This window comes from Epargyreus clarus, unplaced genomic scaffold (genome assembly GCF_041222505.1).
Source record: "Epargyreus clarus isolate Ecla_fem2 unplaced genomic scaffold, WU_Ecla_fem_2.2 ptg000031l, whole genome shotgun sequence".
NCBI classification, from domain to species: domain Eukaryota; kingdom Metazoa; phylum Arthropoda; class Insecta; order Lepidoptera; family Hesperiidae; genus Epargyreus; species Epargyreus clarus.
The window spans coordinates 3,510,895-3,535,777 of record NW_027332236.1 but is presented as its reverse complement, the minus strand read 5'-3'; the positions used below and the strand labels follow the sequence as shown (position 1 = coordinate 3,535,777).

Here is a 24,883-nt window from a genome sequence, read left to right as displayed (position 1 = left end):
AGCAGTTTCAGTTTCGAAGAGAAGCTTTGGATGCCGGCTGACCTATATGTGATATATTTGAAGGTAATTTTGAAGGTGGTAGAACCCTTTGTGGTTCGACTCCGGCAGCACCACCGCCACACCTATTTCTACCTAATAACAGCAGTGTTAGGCGCTGCTGTGTTCCGGTTTGAAGGGTGTGGTAAGGGAGACAGACTTTTCCGAGGCGTTCCATCTTAGTCCTCAGGGGTAGCGGCGCATCTGTGGCCGACCTCAGGTAGGAATATCAAATCCTATCTGGGATTGATTACAAATGTCCATGGGCGGCAGTAGCCACTTACCATCACGTGGACTGCAAGCTCGTCTGCTACTCTGATATTATAAAAAAAAAAAAAAAAAAAATTTGAAAGTATTATATTTGAAGGAGCTAGAACTCTTTATGGTTCGACTCCGGCGGCACCACTGCCACACAGATTTATGCCCTATGACAGCAGTGTTAAGCATTGCTGTGTTCGGGTTAGAAGGGTGTGGTAAGGGAGACATACATTTCCGAGGCGTTCCCGCTTAGTCTTCAGGGGTAGCGGCGCATCTGTGGCTGACCTCAAGTAGGAATATCAAACTCTGATACCCGGACCCATGCTTAGCAATTGGATAGTATCTATTGAGTGGACAACAAATATTTAAATAAAGTAGAATATATATCAGTATCGTATACTCAATAACACATTTGTCATTATTAAGTTATCTCGTATCATAGCTGTCATATCTATTTTCCTATCATCAGATTATTAAAAAACAGCTGCTAAATATTAAAAAACACGAGTTTAGGTAATGATATTACATACCTTTGAAAAGCATAGTAATGAATATCCGAAGATAATAGGTACTTAATTATTTGATACATTTGTATCAATTAAGAAATCTATAGGTAGTCATTATAATATCTCCGGATTATTACTGGCGCGTGTAATTATGATCAATCATAATAATACATATTATGTTATAGAGTAGTTCCGATATAAAAATAATTGTCATAATCGTCGGAAATATTTACTTTTGTTGGTTGTTATGGTTGAATTATATAGTACTAGTTTTTGCCCGCGGCTTCGCCCGCGTTAAAAAGAAAATAATATGACATACTAAAACTGAAAATTCGTACCTTCATTAAAACGACAGTGGCACCATCTGGCGAAAATTGGTCGTACCAACTCTGAAACCTTCGTGGGTTCATGGACAACAACCTTGCTAAAGATCATCACTTGATCAAATGCATAGTTAACGATTTAATTCTTACTAATATCGATTAAAATAATCGATTTCTTGATCCAAAAGATCGATTCTCCGATTAATAGATCTTAGATCGCCATCCCTAGTTCCCGTTGGATTTCGGGATAAAAACTATCCTATGTCCGTTCTCGTGTCTCAGACTATCTTTGTACAAAATTGCATTAAAATCGGTTCAGTGGTTTAGGCGTGAAGAAGAAACAACCAGACAGACAGACAGACAGACAGACAGACAGACAGACAGACAGACAGACAGACAGACAGAGTTACTTTCGGATTTATAATATTAAGTAAGGATGGTTGAATTATGGAAGTAAAGAAAACGTTCTCCTCAAAATAAAAATCGAATAGTCACAATAAAATTATGTTATTTGTATGTATGTCATTGGAAGCGCGGAGCGCACTCGACCCTTGTAGGATCAAATTATCTACGAAGTTAGGCAACGTCGTGCGTGGCTGGAAATTAGATGGGTGACCGCTAGAGGCGACTGGATGGTGATAGAAACAGTATGGCTCGACTAAGGAAGCATGTAGAAAAAGTGGAAGGTCTGGATGTTTGCTGACTAAGAGGCGATCATATTAATTCCTAGAAGTAGGAACGTATTTGCGATTGGTTTCAGGATCCCGGTTCTGTACAGAACTGTTTGAAGATGTCTACGGCAGTACTTATTATAATGCAACACATGCTCGTTTGATACAATAAGAACCTTACCACACCCTTCAAAATAGAACACAGCTGCGCCTAACACTATTACTCTGAGGCAGAAATAGGGGCGTGATGGTACCACCGGAGTCGAACTACAAAGAGTTACGTTTCAGTCTCGAAAAGTTTCATAGTCCATATTATGTCGTTGAGAGGCACTTGTAAAAAACCATTTGACACCGTACAATCTCACTAATATTTCTGTAACCCAATCATGTATATGCAAAACGCATTATGTTTACAAGACAAATTTGATCTTGTTTTCACAAACTTTGAGCCGACACATAATGTTTATAACAATAACATAAACAAATTAACGTTTCTGTCTTGTTATAAGTACCGAATGGACCGTAGGATCTATTACAAAGCTGATAGTTATTATCATGATACGTTTTTATTACGTTTCAAATGCTAGGAAAGTACGGAATACCGATAGGCAGATAGCACGAAGTCCGAATATTCGAAGCCGGATGATACGAAGTTCGAATATTCGAATCAATTTTTTTATATATGTAAGTAGGCTTTCTATATAGGTTTTTTATTATAGGCGTATTAGGAAATAATGTTCACTTGCTTTAACAGTAAAGAAAAACATCAAGAATAAATCTAAGCACTTTAGATTTTTTCATGAAGTCCTATGGCCCATCGTGGTTGTGGCCGATACCTTTCTGTATAAGAATTATAAGATAACGAGCTTTTGCCCGCGGCTTCGCTCGCGTTACGAAGTAATAATGTCATCCCCTATGTTACCTCCTTGGGGGTAGAATTGATCAAAATCCTTTCTTAGCGGATGCCTACGTCATAACATCTACCTGCATGCCAAATTTCAGCCCGATCCTTCCAGTGGTTTGGACTGTGCGTTGATAGATCACTATGTCAGTCAGTCACCTTTGTGTTACTCGTATATATATTTAGAATACCGAATATAAACTTTTTGTGACGTACCCCAAATATGTAATTTTATTTTAAAGAAGCAGCAAAGGAGAACACAGTCCACCTGATGGTATCTGCCGCCAACGGACATCTATAATCCACCTTAGATAACATCCCAAAAGTCGACCATAGATAGCTGTTTTAAGGTAGAATTTTCCAAAGACTGGTGCCTCCAAAGTTGAACCATGAAGGATTATATTTCCTTTATATAATACTAGCTGACCCGGCAAACTTTGTACCGCCTCAAAATCTATTTATCAAATATATTGCATTTAAAATATACCCTATGTTACGTGGATAATGTAGCTTTCGAATGGTGAAAGAATTTTTAAAAATGTCCAGTAGTTTTTAGCGTATTCATTACAATCAATCAAAGAAACAAACAAACAAAGTTTTCCACTTTATAATATTAGTATAGATGACGTTGCGTTATGGATGATGTAAATATGTCCGCACACATTGTATATAACAAGATTTTCTTTTACCAAGGACTGAATCTGATACATAAGATGACTATAGATTAAATTGCAACATATCTAAATCTCTTTCCTATCAAATCTTTAAGATATATCAATGCTATCAACGAACGCTATATCAAAATTACACAGAAATAAACGCAGATGATCTTGAAATACTTGATAATATTACAAATCTCTGTATCTCTTGCCAGTACCATTTATCAAAAATATTAAAAATAAATAATCTCCTCACAGCAACCGCCATCTTTACTTATCTAAAGTGCACTTTAAAAGATTTTGAAAAAATAGGTACTTTTCCGATAATAGACACTCAACAATCGTAAATAATCCCAATATTCGAAAACAATGTTATCGGCTTATCATATTGTTATTATTAGATCATGATGCTTATGAGTAGTTTGGTCTACTTAAATACTTGGAAAACCTGCCTTGGATTAGGTATTATATGGTATCATAGTTCATATTTCATTTGTCATTTTTTTCTATAATATAGGAGTAGCAGACGAGCATGCAGTCCACCTGATGGTAAGTGGCTCCTGCCGCCCATGGACATCTGTAATCAACCCCAGATAGGATAGATATGCTTACCTGAGGTCGGCCACAGATGCGCCGCTACCCCTAAGGACTAAGCTAGAATGCCTCGGAAAAGTCTGTCTCCCTTACCACACCCTTCAAACCGGGACGTAGCAACGCCTAACACTGCTGTTATTAGGCAGAAATAGGTGTGGCTGTGGTGCCACCGGAGTCGAACCACCTTTAAAAAGTCTTAGTACCTAAAGACTTTCTGTTTTAAAAACAGTGTTTGAATTGCGCAGTACGAAACACCCTGTACCTAAATAAATTCAGGACATTTTGTACTAGCATATCAAAATAATTATGTAGGTACGATATACAGGATGATGCAATTGGACATGGGTGGCGAAACCCGACAGTACACAAGTATAAGGTATAGCAAAAAAACTATTAAATAATCTATTTTCGAATCCTGGAATAGAACGGGTTTCTTATAAAAAAAAAATCCTGTATTATTACACAATCCGATATTGCCGCACAACTATCACACATGGATCAAATTCTACAAAGTAGGTAATGATAAATCATAAACTAAATTAAATGACACATTTCTGTTTCCTTCGTTTACCTTACATTTTTCACCGATTCATCACTGACAAATGAGGTTGCACCCTCATACAAAGCATCTATTGTATTGTCACTAGAACAATACTAAGTAATGACCGTGCGATCACGCGGACGTCACAATGACAGATTACAATCTCGTAAGTTCACGCTTTTAATATTTTTCTTGAAAATTGCCGACTAAACACCTGTTTATGAAGACCGTGATTTGTGGTTTGTTCATGGTCAGAGGATTTATATAGAGTTGTTTATTATCAATGGATTTATATAGAGCTGCTTATTGTTTGGGACATTACTGAGCTGTTCTTCGAAGTTTGTTTGTAACTGTTTTGCTGTTGTTTATTGAGCCTTAGACGTTCCACCATTATATAGGGCATATATTAGGATTATTATCTGTCTAGGCAACGGTTCGAATCAGGGGTAGCGGCGGATCTGTGGCCGACCTCAGATAGGAATCTAATCTTATCTAGGCTTGTTACAGATGTCCATGGGTAGCAGTAGCCACTTACCATCAGGTCAAAAATCAAATCAAAATCATTTTTTTATTCAAAATAAGTTCTTACAAAGCACTTTTTGAATGTCAATACAACTACCGCCACTTCACAAGGTGTTTCGTTATGGAGAAGAAGCGGCGAAAGAAACTCCATAACACACATCTTTTAAAAAAAATGTTTTTTACAACTTAACCTAATGGTACATGTGGAGCTGGAACTACTTCAGACCACACCGTTTTGTCAGTTAAATAATCACTTAGTTTATAGTACGCTTTTTTACATAGCGTTTGTTTAACGACATGTTTGAACATTTTTTCTGTGAGATTCAAAATGTGGTCGAGTATTAATGTCGGGTGGATTGCATACTCGTCTGCTACCCCTATATTATAAAAAAAAACCAAAGATAATCATGTCATAGCGCTCTGAGATTACCTTAGGAGATAGTTCATTCCACGTCTTGCATTATTGCAACGAGCGTGCCTAGCCTTGATCTAGACGTAACATTGAAAACTATAATACTTAATACACGCGTGCGCGTTAATTAGACACGGCTAATTACACAACTTAGTTGCACATTATCACCTGCACTTTTAAGAACAATACAATATATTATGCAGTGGAAAATATTTTATGAGTGCAACATATGACATGTCTGGATAATATTTCGAAAATTGTTGACCGTTAATCGTATTTATGTTTTGAATATCATCACGTTTGTTCGCATTTAAAACTAAAATATGTATGTGTTATTTTTTATTTCTGTATGTATAAAATAATAATTATGGATTACCATTTATTGCAATAAATTGTGTATTTTTCGTCATTTAAAATATTTCATTATTTTATTAAAATAGGAAATTATCAGTCCGTTAATTCCAAATTAGGGGGTATCCATTAATTACGCGAGATCTTTTTACCGATTTTTCAAAACGGTGAGACTTCACGCAATTATTACCGTCTCACTCCTCGCTACAATCTTCTCTAAAAATGAGTAGGTTACACGCCCAAGTCATAGGTCATTTCCTTATAACATACTGAAACATATTGAACTACCTTTTTTACCTACCTACCTTTTACTACCAATAATACATTATTCGTTTCAATAATCATTAACAGAAAATGACTAACACATGGATCTATTGCTACGGTCCAATACTGTACAAGTATTTCCTACTCGTTACTTCTGTTTTAAATAAAATAGTATATTTTAAATAGTTATAATATTCGCCTAAACTTACCTTTTAATCCCGAAAGCGACGGCACTAGTACGAAAATTGCCGTAACCTCCAGGAACACCTCCCAATTCTGTAACAAAGATTACGCTGTGAGTGAACACATGGGAATCGAGAATTAGAATCTATTCTGTTTTGTCTAATTCTTCGCAAATTGAGAGGAAATTGTCCTCTCATTCAAGTTCATGGTACCCACGACACAAGGAATCCTACCGTGGGGCTGTGAGTGTAGAAAGCGTTATTTATGGTACCTTATTCATAATTACACAAGAATTGTAACGCCCGGTATTAATATTCAATCTTAACTAATTTTTATTTACCAATGTTCGAAATTAGTTATTGTCTAGAAAAGTAATACTCATCTGTAGCTCAGAATCAGGTAGCTCTTATAAGGAGTAAGTCTGGAGTTGATCATAGATACGCGCGGCAGATGACTTTTTCTATCATGTGGATTGATATAGTTTGCCACTTCGGACTTATAAAAATAGAATATAGAAAGAATAGAGAAGTATTTACTACTTACTCTGACTGTGCCCAGGACGAGCCCAGCGCCGATGGTGCCGCAGCCAGCGATGAAGAACGGCACAGCCACTTGCATCAGCGTGTTCCACCATCTCTCCTCTTTCTTCTGGAAGTGAAAGAGACAGGAGATGCTGTATTTACTGTAAGTATCATTTATTCTAAAATGGAGATATGAAACAGTTTTAAAAATAACTGCAATCTCGGGAATTTTAATTAATAAAAATACAATTAAATTACACAAAATAAAATACATTAAATTCGTTTTTTGATTAAGGTTAAAAAAGGTATTAAAATTTGTAAGGTATTAAAACAATTATTTATTAAGAAAATGTTTAAAAATGAAAAACATTTTAATATGGAGCATTTTTAAATATTTTCTGTTAATATTTTTTAATAATGATAGTTTTATTTTTTAGGTTTTAACGTTTTTTAAGGTTTAGCTTTCAACGGTTTAATTATATTAAAGCACTGTAAATCACAGTTTAATAATATTTTTCATACGGACGTTAAATATTGAAATTAATTGAAATAATGAATCATGTGGCCGTTCCCGGTCGTAGACATAGGTTACCTATTACGTACGGACCTATACCTATATTATTGCAGTAAATGAAACTTCTAATATAACAAAAAAACGCATGCAAATCAATATCAATCAATAAAAATAGTATCCTACTATCAAAGTCACTGAAAGACAAACCTATAAAAAAAACCCGAAAATGCAAATATGTATATAATTTTGCAGTGCATTTAATTTAATTATGTGCACTAAGGGCTACAGCTAAATCGATAGATTTCGTTTGTAATGTTGATATTGTAAGAAACTGCCTCGACGATAGAATCATTAACTTTATTACATATGTTACGTAAAACAATTTATTATTAAACGAACGATAAAATAAACAGTTAACGTTTGCCGTCAGCAAAAAACAAATAACCATTCATAACTCAGTTTTATTTACACTCATTACACATGTAACATAAGTAAGCAATTATGTAAACACTTGACACAAATGAAATATAAACTGTAGTACCTTAAATTATTATTGTAATGTTGTATCGTTAAATGTAAACAGCGCAATCCAGAGAAAACTATCTCAACTTGGAGGAGGCCTTTACCTGCAGAGGGGTTCTTACAGAAAAACTATCTCAACTTGGAGGAGGCCTTTACCTACAGAGGGGTTCTTACAGAATAATTATACTAAAATATTAACTTATCTTAAATCAAATTATTTTTAAATTATTGTTTATTATTTTTTATGAAACTGTAACTAGTAAATAATAAACTAATAACTTTTTCGATACTAAGAAAACTAAATAACTTTGTAAACTTGCATTTTGTGGAAGAAATAAAAGCCTTTTTTATTTTTATTTTATTTATTTATTATTGTTAAGTGTGCGTGATTTTGACATTGTATTTTATGGAGTACAATGTATATTTATTTGAAATCCCACTGTTGGGCACGGGTCTCTTTACAACTGGGGAAGCTAGGAGCATACTCTACCAGGGTGCTCTAATTTGAGAGGGATAAGTGGCTAATGTTTGTCGGATGTTGTCAAATTTTCATAAGGTTTAACGTTTAAGAAATATGGATTTCTATCCTTACTAATATTATAAATCCGAAAGTAACTCTGTCTGTCTGTCTGTCTGTCTGGTTGTCTTTTCTTCACGCCTAAACCACTGAACCGATTTTAATAAAATTTTGTACAAAGATAGTCTAAAACCCGAGAAAGGACATAGGATAGTTTTTATCCCGGAAATCCCACAGGAACTAGAGATGGCGATCTAAAATCGATTAAACGGAGAATCGATCTTTTGGACCAAAAAGTCGTTTATTTTAATCGACATTAGTAAGGATTGAATCGTAAACTATGAATTTGATCAAGTGATCTTTAGCAAAGTTGTTGTCCATGAGCCCACGAAGGTTTCAGAGTTTGTACGACCAATTTCCGCCAGATGGCGCCACTGTCATTCCAATGAAGGTACGAATTTTCAGTTTTATGTATGTTAGTATGTCATATTATTTTCTTTTAAACGCGGGCGAAGCCGCGGGCAAAAACTAGTACTTAATTACAAAGCAAAAGTCTAGTATTTTACTACTTTTCCTTTGAAGAAAACAATTAATTAAAAATTACAAACAACCTTTGCAAGCTTGACATCAATCAATTGTAAAAATAATTAATCGCTTCACTTAATTATTATTATCCTTTAATCACTTTTTTGCCGTCAGATAAATTTACAAAGAATAAGTATTTTTAATTATATTTGTTCTTGAATTGTTGATAAGCATTATCATTAAGGTTTGATACTTTGGAGTCAATGACAGGGAATAATAGAAACAAAAGTATCGAAATTGTATTTATTGTAGTGGCATTTCTGAATTTAGAAATACAATTTGTGTTAAGAGATATGTACAATGGTTTCATGTGTTCTTTGTCTTTTCATGTGTGTATACCATAGACCTAGTAACAAATAGACATCTAGTCTTAAATTCACGAAAAAATATTCAATATATTAGCATATGAAGTTACTTAGAAACTTATTTGTTCTTAGGAATTAATGATTTAATAATCATAAAGACACTTTCAGAGAATTGTTCAAAAGGCAACTTGAAGAAATGGAATGTATATTCCACATTGGACGCAGGTCTCTTCACAGGGAGAAAGAGACTTAAGCCATAATCTACCGCACTGGCTTAATGCGAATAGGTCGTGTTCACTTTACAGAATGTTTTTGTGCACTTACATACAAGTTTTGCACAATAATGACCTAATTAAAGCAATAAACGAGAGGAGACCCGTGCCCAGCAGTGGGACAATAATGGGTTGGGTTTAAAGAATCTTTATTTTTCTCATAAGACATACATGGTCACTTAAAATGAGAAAACTTAAACTATTTACACAATAAAGCTGTGTCCGGGAGTCGTGAGAATTATATAGTGTAATAGTATTTTATGTGTGTGTGTGTGCGCGTGTGCGTGTGTGTGTGTGCGCGCGTGTGCGTGTGTGTGTGCGCGTGTGTGTGTACATGCGTGCGTGCGTGTTTGTTTGTGGGTGTCTGATGATAAAGCAATCATGTAAGCAATAATGCGTTCCGATGGAAAGGTGATTTTCATAAAAAAATAGCTATAAAAAATTAAAGTGCGTAAAGCACGTCTAAAACTCAGTGATAACCTAGTTCTTTTAAATTCGGTTCATAACGCTGGGCCTGGCTTCGATTCCCAGGCACGTGCGTCTGATAACTTCAACGGTTTCACGGTTAAGGAAAACGTTGTGGGAAATCTTACGTCAGTGAATTGAGGATAAATTTTAGCTATCGTTATCGGCAACCCCCACTGTTACTTTTTGCCTGTAACTACGCGAACGAGTGCTATTAGCGTGCCCGTGGTTCCCACAAAACGCGTCCAGAAGAACACCGTGGAGTTTTAGCCGGCAGTCCGACCTATGAAGGGTTTCCCCACGAAAAAAAGGCATGCTCTCCTCTTAGAACGAGAGGGATTTAGGCCGTATTCAATTTGGCCGCATTGGCGAAATGTTAATATATAATTGGGAGCGGTTTACAGAGGAATGTCTGGCATGAATCTTTCCTCACGATCATAGCGTATAATTCTAGCCATACAAAAATACATTTATAACTTAAGTACATCCTTTAGTCAACCACGAGTTAACTTTGATAACATTATAGAGCACTCTGGAACACGTGTATATATATTCGCGATGTTTTCGCAAAGTTGAAACACTTGATAAGGGAGAACTGATTGTGATTTCACGCAAAATACCATTCTCCTCATTACAACAAAAATGTACCGAAATAAGTATTTGTGTTGTTGTCAACAATCCATTAATGTGTCATTGCTGGGCACGGTCCCCTTTCAGTGTGAGAAGGCTTTAGGCCATACTCCACTACGTTGGTTAAGTATTGCGTATTAGTAAACTTCACAGGCCTCTCAGATTTTTTCAATGTACCTTCAGGTGTGTACCCCACGAAGTTTACCTCCACCGTCATAGCAAGTGATAATTAAATTCTTATACGTATATAAATTTGAAAAAAACAGATGTGCGTGCATAGAACCGAACCTTGGACTTCCATAATGACACCGACTTTAATCACTAGGCTATCGCTTCTTCTTACCAATTTAGATAATATTCTGGATATGAGTGCATGCTTGCAAGGTATTGAAACCTAGTCTGGATTAACTTCTTTAAATATCGAATAAATAAATATGAAAATAATACTGACATGTCAAATCCACGCACACTTCGCTAATTAAAAATACAATTATTGTAATGTGACCCAAAAGATACACTATTTAATTTCATTTCATATAATCCGATTCTCATTAATAAATAAATCATTAATTATTCTTCATTGTGCAATATAAAATTCTTATTTTATTATGAATTCATAAATACTTATACAATCACTTATAAGCGATTCTTATCTGAAACTTTGATATCACAGGTTATTTTCAAATTGGCTTCTGTTCTTATCATTAAAATGATATTTTCTTTCTTTCTATGGAAATTAATTACATAGTCTATCATTAAGTTGTTTTTCATAGCAAGTATATTCCTATAAGTCATTCATTTTTGGTATCATCATAAAAGCATTGGTAGTGCTATACTGGGTTTCTCATTTATGTGACTTTAAGAAATATTGATTATCATTTTTATATTTTGACCTGTAATAAATAAAAACGTGTTAAACGTGATAATTTATCATTTAGCTGATTAAAATTCAACATTTCTTTCCTTTGCTTCAAGTCCTTGTATTTTACAATTATTTATTCAATTGGCTTTTATGTATATCGTATTTTTGGATCGTCTATATTTCGTTTCTTTTCCATTCAAAACATTTGTGTTTTTAGAATTTCTTCTTTTGCAATTTTCACAGAATAACCATTATACTTGTTTTAATATCGTATTTATTTATCTCAAAGTGACTGTTGACAGTTTTGACAGAAATATTTCTTTAGTTTTCAGTAAAAGACAATAGACTTTATTATCATCCGATAAACATATCTAAAGGTCCAAAATATCCGAAAATTTTGCTGTGTTTTATTAGTTTTGACGGTATATTTATTAACATAATAATATTATTTTAGTATTTTATAGATGCTGTAACGTAAACTTGCACTATAATTTGTTTTTATTATTATACTTAAGCTTTTTAACTTGCCTTATGAGTTCTTATACATATAATTTATATGTGACTTTAGCATTCAAGAAAGAAGATAACAGGAAATCTAGGTTGTGTATAGATTTCCGAGACTTGAATAAAATAGTAGTACCCCAAGCTCAACCATTTCCGTTAATTGATGACTTAATGTTAAAGATGAGGAATTGTAATTTTTTTTCCGCTCTCGACATTAATTCTGCCTTTTGGTCGATTCCTCTAAGAATTGAAGATAGGAAAAAGACTGCATTCGTAACACAGGAAGGACATTTCCAATGGACATGCCTATCTTTTGGACTTAAGACTTCACCAGCAATTATTCAGAGGATATTATCTAATATTTTGAGAGAATATAAACTTACAGATTTTTGTGTTAATTACATAGATGACATTCTTGTATTCTCAAAGACTTTTCCCGAACATATTAATCACCTATCGCAGTTGTTAGAAGCTATTAAGGTAGAAGGTTTTAGGTTAAAAATTTACAAAATGCACGTTTGCCACAAATTCAGTGAAATATTTGGGCCATATAATGCAAAATTATTGTACAAGACCAATAAAAGACAATTTAGTTTCGATAAAAAAAAATCCTGTTCCAAAGACGCAAAAAAATATAAGACAATTTCTAGGAAAGATAAATTTTTACCATGAATATTACCATTTTACCAAGGAGTGCAATAGTATTAGACCCATTACATAGTTTACTCAGGAAAAATCAAAAGTTTATTTGGTCTGCTGAATGCCAGAAAGCATTTGAGATGATGAAAAACCTATTACGTTCACAACCTGTCTTGGAAATATTCCTACGATTAACTTAGTGACGTCATTCCAAATTCAATATGGCGGACTGTTCAAGATAGCCGATATTTTTTTTTTGCACCCCTATAATATGGGTATGACATACATATAATAGTTTTCTGAAAACAATACAAAATTATTGAAAATAAAAAGTAATAATTGTTGCATTCTAGTAACTTTGCGATGAACTTTCTCTAAGGCGCTCGAACAATATCGCCTCGAAAATTGTTAATCCTGAGGATGGCGATAAGGACAATGGTACAAAATTATTAAAATCGTGTATTGTCATTGGTTTTTGATAATTCTTCAAAATTTAGAATTAAACTGAACGTTCAAAGTGGATAGAAATCGTGTTCAAAGATTCCGTTACTTAGTTACACACATACCTACATACACACATACGCATACAACCCAAGCTAATAAATGCGTGTTAAAAATAGCTCCATTTTAACACGATTACAGAAAGGTGGAGGTTTCGAATTAGACTGTTTTTTATAACGTGACTTCTACAGATCGTCAACACTACGATGTCACGTTCAAGAGTAATTGAGATGGCATAATTAATATGTTGGTGTGAGCAATTGTATTTACAACTACGTGTGTGTTATGGAAATTATTATAATACACGATAGAACATGATTTTTATTCGTAATTATGTTGTAAATAATTAAATCTAATTTTGCTGTGAAAATGTGTTGTGGGGTTTTCACTCAAATTGGATTAGAGGGGGGGAGGTCTGTAATTATTTTATATAAAATTTATGACGTCATACGAAATTCGTAGTTTTAATGTTATCAAAGAAACATCGTAAAGTTTCATAACGACAAATCGAATTTATAATTTTAAAATATTTAAAAAGTGTCACATTTCGTAATGTTCATAGATAAAAGAGGGTTGTGACGTCACACTTAATTCGTGGTTCAAAAATATGTCATAAGTTTCGTGGCATTACATTAGATCAGCTTCCGTCACCTTCTTCCAAATCCACCGGTGTTAATGATAAATACTAAGGACAGTCAATAAATGATTTTTCAGTTTAAAAAATATTCGTCCAAACTGTCAAATCTATCTGTCTGTTTCCAAATATGTGCCGTAAGCAAGGGGGTACTCACCCCAGACAGGGGTTGTTTCTCGGCGTCCGCTTCAGTGATCTTCTTCTCAGACTGGTCCGGGCTCTTCAGTTCCCCGTTCGAATTTACGGATGCCATGCTGAACGCCGTGTCTGGACATCCAATTTCATCTGGAACCAAATAATTTTATCATTAGTTTGAGGCGGACTTACAAAAGAAATCGCTAGCACAAAATATTGGACCAACACCTTCGATTTAAATTAAATCGCTCCGTTTTTTTAACTTGGACCAGATCCTTAGGATACAGCGACTGGTACCGACAGACCATAAAATCTTACATGGGGCACTACTGTTTCAAAAAAATGATATATAAGGCATGAGGTGTAGCGTGAAGTATGGGTGTCTCCTTTAGCCGCAGTTTTGCTGATTTCCTAGAGGAAGGCAACTTCGCTCACAATCTACGCTACACTATTACAATGCATTCTCCAAATGCATGTGATTCTAGAGCCATTAATCTTAGTATTGTATTTATCCTAGTATTTTAGTGTTGTAAGAACAAAAGTTAACAAAACAATCAGACAAGGCATTCCAACTTACTCCTTAGCAAGTTACAACGAATCTGTGTTTATTATATTTTACATTTTATTTTGTTTACTAGGCGTCTCCAAAGCACCTATTATATAAAATACAACAATCTAAGATAGAAAAAAAAGATACCGGCCGAATTGATAACCACCTCCTTTTTGAAGTCGGTTAAAAAAATAAATATTTTTATTTTTTTACACAATAGTATTACAACTGTAGTCTTCAGATTGCATACTCCTTTTCGAAAACAAATCTAATATATCGTACGGTATCTACTAAAAAGTCTAAATGGCAATATATATATTTACGCAATGAAACAATTCAACTTTATCTATTTCTATTGATATTTTTTTAGCTGTCACGCAGTTTATTTATGTAATGCTTTATATATTAAATATTATCTTTAATGTAAGGAGTGGTATTCGTATGTCTTTTTAATTATTTATTCGATAAGATAATACCCACATACTTAAATATTCTTTAACACCCGTTATCATCGTATCTAGTTACTTGTATGTACTACATATATGTATGAATATAAAGATTTGCGCATTAGGAACAAATTAATTATCACTAGTTATAAGGCTCTAGACAGACGGATCGCATTTCAACTGCAATCCAACCGCAAATTGCAGTTCAGGTGCAGTTTGAATCCACGACACGACACGACTGCAATATTGGGGGTTTGGAGATATTACATATATTGTATCTTAAAATATTTTACCAGACTGCGGAGGGTAATGTCTTTCGAGCGTATGTATGTAGGTAGGTTCGCGCCAAACTGCTAGTCCGCTCCGAATACAACGAGTCGCGTCGCAACAGCAAATTGTAGATATTAGCTGGAGGAAGACAGCGCGAGACCTTCCCGGCAATCGTCCGCTGCCCGCTCTTACTCACGGGTACATAGCTGCGTTACGCGCGCAACTTCAGAGCGGACTAGAAGTTTGGCGCGTACTATACATATGTATGCCTCATTCTTTGGCACACTCTGAAATCCAAACGTCTTGACGGGTTTTAACATACGAGGTGTCTATTCATTTGTCTAAATTAAAGGAGTGACCATTAGTAAAGATTATTCACTCCTAACAAGAAAATGTAGGTACCCAGTTTTGAGAATTGAAATAGTTGCGTAAAAAAGTTTTGCCACGTCTCCGTGATACAATGTCCCTAAAATATTTGAAATAATTATTTATTTATTATGTATATTACGCAGTATTAGTTATTTATTCGTAAATTTTCTCTAAAAATGTTTTTATTTGTCAAGAATTCAAAAAAAGAACTTACTAATAAGCCGTTTGTGGCTTCATTCAATTTCAAGGCGGCGAAGTATTTTACTAATCTATGGAAGTGACATGGATATTACGAGTATAATTTCGTGAATTAAATACGAGACCTGAATTCTACAATAACTAGACAATGCGTTACCTATTCTCTAAATAAAAATTGATAATGAAACGTGACTAAGAAATCACGCGTATGTAATCAAAATTAACACAAACAATTAAATATTAGTTGCCAACTGGGATTTGTTGTTCAAAGATAATGTGTTTACATAAGGCTGGCAGAAAAGCGTAACGATAATTGGCAACGGGTCACCTATTGAGAGAATACAATGAACTTTGAAAAAAATCGGATCGGACGAAAATCGGATTGATTTTTATATGCAACTGGTTTAAAAAAATCGGGTCAAAGAAAAATGGGAACGGAATATCGAATTGAGTTTATATGCAACTGGTTTTAAAAAAAATCGGGTCAGAGAAAAATCGGATCCAAATATCAGATTGATTTCATATGCAACTGGTTTTAAAAAAAATCGCGTCTAAGAAAAATCGGATCGGAATACCGGGTTGCTTCTATGCATAGCTAGCTTATGCTAGCGGTTTGGTCTGTATTACACTGTATGGCAATATACCCATATATTACACTGTAATATGCTTATGATTAATCATAAAATTGATTAACCTTCGAAAGGTGGTAGAACTGTATCCTTACCATTATTTTTACGTTTCGACAAATATGACTGTTTTGGTATTTGTTTACATATTGGTCCATACAATTCCAAGTTCTGATCTAATCCGCTAGGGGCGCTGATAATAAACAAATAACAAAACAGTCATATTTGTCAAAACGTAAAAACTCATGGTAAGGGTAGGTATGGTTAGATCGAAACGGTACCACCGTCACATTTAATTTTACCGTAAAGCTGTTCTAGCATTTCGGTAGAATGGTGTGGATGCCGACTTACATGAGGCAACCATCATAGACTCATGACTAGCAACCCATCTGTAATCGGCTTAAGGTGGAATCTTTTTTATGGAGTTGATTCAGATATATATGGGTGTTAATAACAACTCTTTTTTTTGTTTTTTAGTGATTACATTTTTTTTTTTTGGTATCGAGGGGGAAACTTTCAAAAGGTACCCCGTGCCGTGGGAGCGACACAGGGTTATGTGAGATTCTTATCGCACTAAAACCCCCCCGGTGGCCGACTTCGGCGTTGCCAAGAGGACTCCGGGATCTCCAACGGAACGCAACCGGAGTCCTCTGAACGCGTTGCCCCTTCGGGCTCCGCCCAGGTGAGCTTCAGGACTCGCCAAACCGTCTGGTATTTGCGACGGTATGCGACCACACATCCGCCGTCCTTCCTGGAGTTGCTTGCTGGACGGCTCGACTTCCCAATCTGCCGCCCGCAATCCCGGAAGCCCTCTTTCAGTCGCCTCTTACGACAGGCAGGGGATACCGTAGCCCTATTCTAGTCCCGGAACTACAGGGACAATGACAATATACCTACGATTAACTTAGTGTTTACTAACCAGTTAGTTACCAGTTAGTGAGTGTTAGTGACTACTTACCATTAGAATTGCATGCTCACTTGGTTCTTTAATCTTATAAAACTGTTCAACACTACTCCTATTTCTTATAAGTGCAATGTTAAGCGGTGTTCAGTAAAATGAGGGTGGCAAAGGAGATACACTCATATGAAGTGTTCTTATTTATCTAAGGGTGTAACAACTCATCTAACGCCTATATTTTTGTCAAATTATTAAACCATTAAAATAACTCTCACTAATCTTTAAATCTGACCCAATTATGATGTGACTTTTCTTCAAAAATACAGAACTTTCAGGGCGATTATAACCCTCAAATTATCTGACCTGAAAAAAATATATTGTACTACTTAAAAAGAAACCATATTTTTTATCATTCTAGAACATTTGTCGAAAATATTAGGTGCTATTAATATTTCGTAATATCTCGGTTGTAATGTCTCACAATAGTCTCTCAACCTTCGCTTATGACACAATTTCTAGCACGCTTCGGTATTTCTTATATATACCTATGTATTTAAAAGAAATTTTGTCAGTCTGATTGTTGTAATTTTTAAATCATCTAAATAATGAATTTCCAAATCTATATACTTAAGTATAATTTGGAAAAGTAAGTAAAAAAAAAACGGAAGTTATATTGTAATAAGTAGATATTATTTTTCATTCATATTTTATTGTTTATTATTTTGAAAAAAGGGAACAGAAAATTGGATCTGACAATTAATTGATAGTGATTGGTGTAAACCTCTATTATGGATGCTTGTAGATTTTCCAAATTTTTAATTCTGTAATATTTGTTTAAGGGGAGACCGAGACAATTTTTACCAAAAGTTACCATTTTTATGAAGAATAAACAAAACAATACTTTGAAGCAGACAACGCCAGGTAAGTCACCTAGTATTACTGCAAAAAGTAATAAAGTTGAACGCCCTCAATCATGCCTTCAAATCGATTGTTCTCAATTATTTGTTTATTTGTATGATACTAGTTGCCGACTTCGACTTTGCTCGCGTGGATAACCTGATTTCTATTAAGTGGTAAATAATTTAATAGAAATAGACTATTAAGAGTAGGTATCCATACACAGAAGTGATACGACAAGAATTACCTATGTATATTAACATACGTGATAATTTTGGAAAGAGCTGGGGGCTTACCACCCTCATTTAAAAACCATCATAGTTCAGGAAAGTTGTTTTTCCTCTTTAAAACAGTAAAATATTCCGTCATACACAGTTGAACAAACTTAAACCCTTATTAAGTGTTCGCTTATTCATTGTATAAAAACAACTGAAATTCTAATATTTTGCTTAAAAAGTTAAATTTCCTGCAAAATAAGTAAAAGTATGATTAAAATAATATTGTGTTAAGAGGTGGTAGTAACGCCCCTGAACCGAAATCGATGAAATAGGTTATTTTCATCTTAAAAATGTATTTCTAGACGTATCATTTCATAGGTTTTAATAAAAAAAAATAAGTTTTTATTCAAGCGACTACAGAACCATTTTCTAATTACAATGTGTGTATTGTTTATATGCAAAATATGTAATACACATCACGTAAAAACATTAGATTAAATTTAATAAATATTATTGATTAAAAAGTTATCTACATTATGACTGCGAATACTATGATACCTTTTAGTTATAATAAAATCGGTTCAGTATAACCAAAGACGTCACCTGACCTTGTCTTACAATGCGCCACCATGTATCACAGAGGTCAAGTTAAAATGGACATTATAGGTATTTCTTTATGAAACGTTCTAACATTTAGTTCATGCCATATTGTAGACAAAAACTTGTAGGTACATAAATCGAGAATGAATCATTCTAAGATCCAGTCAAACGTATACAGATCCTGTTCTGCTATTCGACTTTCGTCATATACCGAAGCAAGTAGCACGACTGTACATACGAGTATATATAATTGCCTTTTATTGAGTAATTCAATAACATATTTTTTTTATGTATAATAATATGTGTTATGAATAAGAATACGTATAAAAGTTTTTCAAGCTCTCTCGATAACATGATTGTAGGTATAGTCCGCGCCAAACGGCTAGTCCGCTCTGAAGTTGTTACGAGCAGATGTAGTTATACAATTTGCTATGGTGACGCGACTAATTTCTATATTCAGAGCGGATTAGCACTTTCGTGCGGACTATACCTCATTACAATCTTTAATAGAATTATTAGGTCTCCACCAAAGATTACCAAGCAGACCGGCAAATAGGCTTAGAGACAAAAATCAGATAGACTAAAGTAGGGAAGAAGACGGAGTATCAGACAGACGGTCGGAAAGCTCACAGGCAAGGCTTTAGACATGCAGACATACAAATTAATGCGCCTAGCCTTCTATACGGCGAAAGAAACCTGTGCCCTACAGTGGGGTGTTAATGGTTTGGAACCCACGGCATAAAAATACGGTATGGATGACATTTTTGGTTTTATTGAATAAGTAAAATATGTAAATATAATACCTATGAAATAGGTATACCTAAAGTTAGTAAATAACATCAGATAATTAATTATAAGAGATATACAGATAAATAATTATACATACGTAACAGATGTCATAGATATACCAAATTATGATAACAACCATAGATAATTAAAGTTGTATATCAATTATTAATGATCAATCTATCCAAATAAATACCTATTGTTGCCTACCAAATATCGAAATTTGCAGGCAGAAATTGACAAATTTATGTAGGATGTAAAAATTATTATGTAAATACAGTAATAATACACATAAAATATCATAGAAGACTATTAATATTTGACAATACGCGCGCCGGACTGGTAACCATACCCGTCTGACGTGCAGTGTCCCGGGTTCGATCCCCGGTCAGACAGATATATTAATTATGAATTTAGATTCTTGTTTTTGGATTTTGGGCAATGACACGTCTTTATTAGTAGTATATCGATGATTTTGGGTGTTTGTGCAATTGCCTATGTGTGTGTCCATGGCACCTACGACACAGGGAATCTTTGAGTGGGGCTATGTAAAAAGCGTCTCAAAATATTGTTAATTTAGTTAGGAAATAATATATAAAGTACCTATGATGGTATATCCATGCATCCTTCTCCAATACTTCTCCATTGCGATTTGCAGCTGACTCCCGATACTAAACGACATCTTGTCACAGAGCACAGACACTACTACAAGAAAGATCAAACCAAACAGTTTCTTATGAATTAAATTGATTTCGCTCAAGGAAGTGAGTGCTTCCTACATAAAAAGTGAATTATCGACCAAAAAACACTTCTGGAGTAAACCTATGCATTGTTGTTGGCTACTGTCACTGTCAATGTACTGATGACATTTATTAATCATCGCTATTTACACTTTTACATTACACAATATCACCACATACACAAAACCGAACTTTTTATTCTTAAAAAATGTAACGTAAAAAATAACAACACGAAATAGATTTCGAACACATTACTAACACACAAGCAAACGAAAGGAACAATTTAAACGAATTCAATGCAACCTTTCACGCATTACATCATAACTTATTCTGGACGAACGTGACTTATTCGGACGAATTAAGTTCGCGGACGAATGTTTCGTGCACATTCATTTCGCGCTCGGACGAATATGACACGTAATTACGGTACAGTTCCCGTGTTTACCCCCAATGTTTACCATATTTGATAATGTTATATTATTTACGTATGCTCGTAATGTTGTCCGTTCACACATAAGTCTAATACTCGTTTAGAATTTATCGCGAAATGTAATTATGATGCAGTACTTAGGGTATGTCTCTTTGTTATGGAGAATGATTTAATATGAATTTATAATACTAGAAATTAAAACTATTTTCATTGGACAGTCACAAAATATTAGTAGTTATAATTAACTATCCGTCCAGCATCTCTTTAATCAGTGAATTAGAATAATTAAAACGAGAAGCAATCTCTCCAGATTATTTTAAGAACTCCTTATTAACTAATTAAGTCATTACAGTAAGAAGAGGAGGAGTATTTACATCAAAAATGATGTATACTTAATGAGAGACGCTTTTTAGGGTTCCGTATAAATAGCATAAAACCGGACCCTATTAGAACCTCCTCCTATTTATCCGTCTATCACTGTCTCGTTGAACCAACTATAAAATACACTACTTATAAATTTTGTAATTGTATAAATATTGCCTCTATAATAATACTTACTAATAATAATAAAAAAAAAAAAAAAAAAACAAAAATCGTGGTACAGAATCCTCCATTTGCGAGTTCGACTCGTGCTTGAACTATTATTTATATTATTACTGTTCATAGAAAAAGTATTAACATTTAAATGGTTTAACGTGGGCGAACCCGTGGGTAAAGCTTATGCTACCTATGATACCTACCATCTATCTCTCCCAGTGAATAACTATTATTGTTTTATCTCGACATAAACGGATACGAATGGTATCAATAGTTCCAAGACTTAGATTATTTAAATCTAGTTATTTTCCATTTTGCAACGTGTTAATTAATAAACAATTGGTCAAGACTGAAAATTAAACAAAGGGTAAAATAATGTTTTTTTTTTAGGTCATTGAAGAAGCGGTTGGATAACTATTTTATTTACTCAATAAGGTAAATAAAATCTAATTATAATGAATTAAATATATTATTATAAAACCCGATTATTTGAAATTAACTTGAAAGGGGAAAACCAAATGGTACTATTATATTATAATTATTATTATACTAATAGAAATTAAACGTAATAATGTGATACACGTGTTTTTGGTACTATTCTGTAACTCTTGTTTGTCCCAGTTAATAAAATTGTCTTAACGTCACAATAATAAAAAAATAAAGTAATAAAATAAACATTGAAATAAAGCTTGTATTATTATACACTATTTAATAATGTTCCATTACCATATTTAAATTGTTAACATTATAACCACATACCTATAACAGTGCAATATATTATTATTTATCTCTAATTCAATGCGGTTAATAGACTGAGGGATGTCAAAGGTTTCCATTTAATTTTCGGTGCGGAATCCTAAAAATTGAACTCATGTGTGTATACGGAGTAATCATTTGACAAAATGTTCATTATCAGGGTATTAGTTAAAGTTTATCATTAGATTAATGCGTCACGATCAACAATATGGGACTATTTGCTGCATTAATTATCTTATTTGTATAAACATTTGTTACTGGAGATATGAACTTGGTTTTATAGGAGCATTTTTAAACTGTCCGTGAACCGCTGTACTAGGTGTCCTTGAATTCATATTAATGAAATAGGAGGACTGTTTTTTCGCGTACTTTTTTCAAAGACTTATTTGAATACAAATGCGGAAAAACAGGATGACTTATTTCACAAAAATGTGTCAAATGCTTCATTATGATGAAAAGTTTAATATTATATAATTTTTTACACTTAATATAGGTAATATATTTGTACGAAAATACTTAAACAGTAAAATTTCAATGCAATAGTGCCGGATTGCTATCAAAATAGTATTTTGCATAAAGATAAAATATTCATATTAAGAATAAATATAGAAAATTGTATTTAAACCGTTTAATTATGTAAAAAGGTTTTATAAGTCCCACAATTAAATAAATAAATAATCTTATTTCATGAATTTCATGAATGGTTATCTAACCATTCATGAAATTCGTCGAGCTACTTGGGCACTGTAAAAGGTGCCAAAAAATAAAATATACCTGTGCTCTAAAATATGATCCACATTCTGGAGTGATCAGTAAATATCAAGAATATCATAAAAGGAAAGCTTTCTAAACATAAGCAAGATAAACATGAAAATAACATAACATTATGTACATACATTATTTTTACATCAGGTAAATCCCCGGAGAAACATTCTGTTTCTAACGATGTAATGTCAAAAGATGGCAATTGTCACAATACTACATTACAGTAATTTTACATTTACTTGAAGGAAGTGGCCGTTTACACGAGGCGTTTACGATAAATACTTTGAAGTTATTAATAATTGTATACAAAAGTTGAGTATTTTTGTGACGCCTTTTATATTTCACGGCTTTTCTGTTTTAATAAAAATAAGGTTATTTTTATTTTATGGATATAACAAATGAACATGCATCGCATGTTGGTAACTGCCACTGCCGCCCATAGCCATCAACAATTGGCGTTTTACAGATGGATGAGTTAATTACAGCAGTACTAAGCGCTACTGTGTTCTGGCTTGAAGAGTGTGGTAAGGGAGACATACTTTTCCGAGGTGTTCCATCTTAATCCTCAGGGGTAGCGGCGCATCTGTGGCCAACCTCAGGTAAGAATATCTAATCCTATCTGGAGTTGATTACAGATGTTCATGGGTGGCAATGGCCCCTTACCATCATGTTGACTACATGCTCGTCTGCTCCTCCCATATTATAAAAAAAAGATGTGTTATTTCTCCCTAGGAGGTCGTATTGTCTCTGCCTTAATACAACTTTCAAAGCACAATACAACAGCACTGAATACTGCTGTTATGAGACAAAAAGGTAAAGGAAAACATCATGAGGTAATCGTGGACATTCAAATGTGACCAGATGGAGTCGCGGGCATAAAGTACCTATTGAATATGGAATTTATTTATTAATTAATGTACAAATTTACACCTAATTGAATATTAATTGCCGATTTTATCGTATCTGTCGAAATGATTGATGTAATTTTGGATTTTTTCGAAAACCATATTTTAGATTATTTGGCAAGATTTGGGAAATATCTTAATCTTCTAAGAAAGCGACATTTATCATATTTAGTATTTCCAATAATTTTAATATGACAGTAATGCCAAATGAAAATAGCCTACTCGAAAATGCTAAATTTAGCTACGCTTTGTTTAATATTATACTGTTTACGCATTCTTATTTCTGTAGGTTCTTATTTCTGTACTGTTTATATTTCTGTAGGATTTTTTTGATTAAATAGTATTAGATTAAGGTCGGAAAGGGGATCAGAACATCGATAAAAACGTGTTATGTAATTAATGGTTGCCCCTCTATCCTATGGGGGCCCCCGGACCTGGAGGGCCCCCAAATACAGTTGATAAAAAAAAGTAGTCAGAACCAAACAATACCGGTCATTAGAATCATACGTATTTTTTGGCGAATAAGTCTATAACACATTTGCAATTTTGTAAAATCAAATAAATTATTTACACTGAAGGACTCCATTCAACATTCAGCCCCGGGCCTCCGACCTAAGTCCGCATTGGGATGCCCGCTAAGCGCTGTCAGCGCGTCAGTCGCTTGTGTGTGAGCTCCCTCATTAAAGTACAGTTTATTTAAGTGACCGATTTCATAAGTATTTCATGTTCTCACGCACGAAACGCTAAATACTACAATATTTATCACCTCATAATATATGGAATTTAGCATAGTTATCATCTTTCAATCACCAAAACTTCGTCATAAATGATACTATCACGATCTTTATTATGAATGAGATCATATTTAAATAATGTGACTCAATATAAAAATATTTGAAACTATTTATTAAATATTACGTTCTTATCACGTTTTTTACTTTCATTTAATTGTTTTGAAATTTTCATTTTATATTTACTTAGGTATGTTTTGTTCTCCGTACATCTTTAGACTTCATCACGTTATTAAAAAGTGCGTTATGACAATATTAAAGAATCAAAGAATAC

General features: G+C 33.9%; 1 protein-coding gene across 4 annotated transcripts in view; it reads right to left on the bottom strand.

The window, feature by feature from the left end:
- Nucleotides 1-24,883, bottom strand: part of LOC140754762 (solute carrier family 41 member 2) — a 102,412-nt gene that overhangs the window by 4,774 nt on the left and 72,755 nt on the right. For 2 of the 4 annotated variants that reach the window (XM_073089850.1, XM_073089849.1), the window contains 3 exons: nt 13,850-13,977; nt 6,765-6,869; nt 6,248-6,314 (listed from right to left, as the gene is read on the bottom strand). In XM_073089850.1, the coding sequence (XP_072945951.1) occupies nt 6,248-6,314; nt 6,765-6,869; nt 13,850-13,977 (300 nt within the window). Of the gene's footprint in view, nt 1-6,247; nt 6,315-6,764; nt 6,870-13,849; nt 13,978-20,288; nt 20,561-24,883 lie in introns of those variants that run through there. The other 2 variants (XM_073089852.1, XM_073089851.1) reach the window with 2 other exon arrangements.